Source organism: Solanum dulcamara, chromosome 12 (genome assembly GCF_947179165.1).
Source record: "Solanum dulcamara chromosome 12, daSolDulc1.2, whole genome shotgun sequence".
Taxonomy (NCBI): Eukaryota; Viridiplantae; Streptophyta; class Magnoliopsida; order Solanales; family Solanaceae; genus Solanum; species Solanum dulcamara.
The window spans coordinates 53,518,092-53,521,661 of record NC_077248.1 but is presented as its reverse complement, the minus strand read 5'-3'; the positions used below and the strand labels follow the sequence as shown (position 1 = coordinate 53,521,661).

The 3,570-nt window shown below is 30.6% G+C and overlaps 1 protein-coding gene across 1 annotated transcript; it reads left to right on the top strand.

Annotated features, from left to right (window-relative positions):
• The first annotated feature begins 348 nt into the window (after window positions 1–348).
• Window positions 349–2,477, top strand: LOC129877118 (mavicyanin-like). Its single transcript, XM_055952597.1, has 2 exons — window positions 349–573; window positions 1,977–2,477. Exons 1-2 carry the CDS (start codon window positions 417–419, stop codon window positions 2,318–2,320), a joined length of 501 nt encoding a protein of 166 aa, XP_055808572.1. The 5' UTR covers window positions 349–416; the 3' UTR covers window positions 2,321–2,477.
• The last annotated feature ends 1,093 nt before the right edge of the window (window positions 2,478–3,570 follow it).

The following is a 3,570-nucleotide window of genomic DNA, read 5'->3' as shown; positions in this document are numbered from 1 at the left end:
AATCATCTGCAAGGCAAAAAGAAGAAACTTGTGTTTATGGTAGAGAGTGTATCATTATCATTGTATCAAAGCCACAAGTCAGAGAAAGATTGGGGAAAGGCATACAAAAATGTCCTAAAGCATTAGGTAGACAGACATAGAGAGCAGTCGTTAGCACCAAACTAACGACTATTATTAGTATACAATATAAGTATATCACACAAGTGAAAACTTCAAACTAACGACTACTCCTATTATTATTTTTCTAATACGTTCACCTGTTGCTTTTGAACTAAATGATTGCATGTACAACATCCTTCTATATTAGTTGGGCTAACATCCATCATTTCATAAACTTGTGTTATTCTTTCTCATCTCCAATAAGCAACTTTTCCTCTTTATAAGTTAGGCTAATTAATTAAACAGAAGTTACATATATGGCTTTTCCAGCAATTTTCCTATTTCTTCTTTTTACTTTTCCAATAATGTGTTTTGGCAAGGATCACATTGTTGGAGGCAACGATGGGTGGAGTCAATCTGGAGACTACACCACGTGGGCATCTGCTGAAACTTTCAATGTTGGAGACAACCTTGGTAACTTTCTCTATATTTGTATATTTTCCCTTATCAAAAAATTAGTTTAATTTTTCTTAGATAGATTCTTATGTTCACTTAACTAATTTATCTCAAAAAGGTTTTTTTTTTTTTGAAGAAAATTGGAACAAAAAGAACGGTGATTTTTCAAGATAATAAATATTATTAATTGAGTGACCGTATGATAAATTAATCAAATCAACTTTTTTACTTCACACCAACTTGGAACATATCTACAAATTTTCCACAATGTATTTTAGATGTAAAAAGTATAATCTACATGTTTAACAGAATCCATGACTTTCAAGTTTCAATTCGAACTCTACATATATGTGTGATTTCTCAATCGAAAAGCTATTACCAGTAGTTGGATAATTAGATGCTAGATGTGGTCACTTCTCAACCGATTTCCCAAATCAGGTGACTCTGGGTCATGGCTGATGTAAGAGCCTGTTTGGATTGGCTTATAAGTTACTTATAAGTTGTTTTCAGTTTTTTTAGTGTTTGGTTAGCCAACTTAAAGTCATTTTTTGCTTAATATAAGCCCCAATAAATTATTGGGTTTGTTTGGATAGACTTATTTTAAATAGCTTATAAGTTGAAAACAACTTATAAGTCAAAAAAAATAAGTTGGGTTGCACCTACTTTTTTTAAAAACTTATAAACAATTTTCAATTTATAAATTACTTAAAATAAATTCATCCAACAGGCTCAGAAGATGCATTATTGAAAATATTATGATATGGTTGTTAGAGATTTATGACTTCAAAAAATCACATCTTATTCTAGGTTCAATATACCGACTAGATTAAAAAGATATGCTTGTACAGTCATACATTTTATGTTATTTTTATTTATTGGAGATACATAAAATTATTATTTCTTCTCCTATTTCATTTATTATATATTAAAAAAATACCATTATTGCTCGAAAAATTATGTGATTTGCTTTTCACGAATTGCCATAAATATAAATATTCTAAGTAAACTAGCAAAGAAGCTCGGATGAGCCGCAGCCCATTAATGGATCGCTAGAGGAGTAAATTGATTGGTGCCACTACATTGATCCAACGGTGATCAATTGAAGGATTGAAAAATTATGTTGTGCATATAAAAAAAATATGTATGTAGGTCAAAAATTACTTTTAAGAGATATATAATAAAATATTAAAAATCCTTGGTAAAACTTTTAGAGATTGCTCGCTTGCTAAGCCTTTGTCTCACATGTTTCTTTCTCTTTATTCTTCGGCTAGAGCGCAAATATAGCTCTTTCTCTTATATGTATAGTTTTTTTTTGAGAAATTATAAAATGGGATTTTCATCATGTTACTAACTAAATTAAAATAGCAACAATTCCTATAAAAGAATCTTAATATATAACGAAATTTGACTATGTTTGGCAGTGTTTAACTATGGTGGAAGTCATGGCGTGAACGTAGTAAGTAAAGATGACTATGACAATTGCAACACTGGAAATGCTCTTCTAACTTACACTGGTGGCAAGAATAGTATCCCTCTGTCAAGTGCAGGTGACATGTACTTCGTTTGTCCTACACTTAATCACTGCGACACTGGCATGAAATTGGCAATTAAAGTTCAAGGAAGTTCCTCTGGCACAACACCAGCAACTCCCTCTGGTGCCAAGTCTATGCCACCTAATGGTGCCTCTGGGATTTATGGTAGTAGAAGCAAAGTGGTTTATGGATTTTCAGTTGTGTTGGGTGTCTTGTTTGCATTCATGGGCTAGGGGAGAGGCAGTGCTAGCTATATATGAATTCTAGTTTTTTTTTTTTATGTTCTATTTCATTTGTGTTTATATCCTCTGTTATTTGTTCATGGGCGATAATATTGTGTTCATATTAATATTTAAGGAATAAGTCACTTTTTTCTTGGTAACTAGTTCAATTTCACTTTATTCTATGACCTATAGTAAGTATTGCTTTTGTTAATGAAGCATGAATTTTTTTATTCTTTTTCTAATTAATTTATTTATTTTTCCAGTTAGGACAAATAGTCATCAATCGTTTTTCTGAAACATAACATACTCGAGTTCTGAAATTACAAATCATAGTCGAGTCCTAAAATACTGTAACAATCCAATCCTTTATTTTCTATATTTACTTTATAGATGGAGTTTTCTGCATCCGTATAAGTTCGCATAACCATTTGTGTTGTTTGAACTAAGCACATTGAGATTAATTAGCGAAGTGTTAGAGAAAAAATAATCTCGAGAGATATTGTTACAAACTTATGAAGTTGCCAGATGACCTTGCAGATATTTTCACCAAATTTCTAATTGATCCTCATACTAATTACATTTGTAACAAGCTCAATACATATAATTATATGCATCAGCTTGATAAGTGGTTAGAATAGTGTTGGAATAAAATTATATATAGTATCCTACAAGAAAAAAAATATAATGTATCCTAAAATTGTATTTCACGAGTTTTTATTTCTCACACCGAGAACCTGTTGGTATTCATCCCATGCCACAAATTTCTTTCTTTGTTAGATTAAAACATTGGCAAGTCAAAAATAAGGATTGTTAGTTGGTGAATCTCAACAATCAAATCTCACCATTTTTTCCTACCAAGAAATCTAACTGTGAATTTTGGTTTCTAATTGATATCATCAATGAAATCAAAGGGAACAAATTTTTCCTAAAAATAGGAAACTCTTGCTCATTTGTTAAACACACCAAGATAGAGAGAGAAAAATATTAGAGAGCAAAGTGAGATATACTATATACTATAAGAAAATAGTCTGTGAAGAAAAATAGAGTGAGCGATATTTTAGTAAGGTAAAAAACCACTCTTTTATGATGACTACTCTTTTATAAGAACAACACTCTTTTATTTCACACAACTCACTAAAATATTACTCCCACACTATTTTTTCACAAACTAAAAAATAGTTTGTGGATTTCTCTCTATTGCTCTCTTTATTGTGGTGTGTTTTCAAATGTTCAATTGATATTCTATTTATAGAGTTATT

Excerpts from the sequence above, each read along its gene's own strand:
- LOC129877118 (XM_055952597.1), top strand. The coding sequence starts at position 417 with ATGGCTTTTCCAGCAATTTTCCTATTTCTTCTTTTTACTTTTCCAATA. Across the intron at positions 574-1,976 it reads CAATGTTGGAGACAACCTTG|TGTTTAACTATGGTGGAAGT; the intron begins GTAACTTTCTCT and ends TATGTTTGGCAG.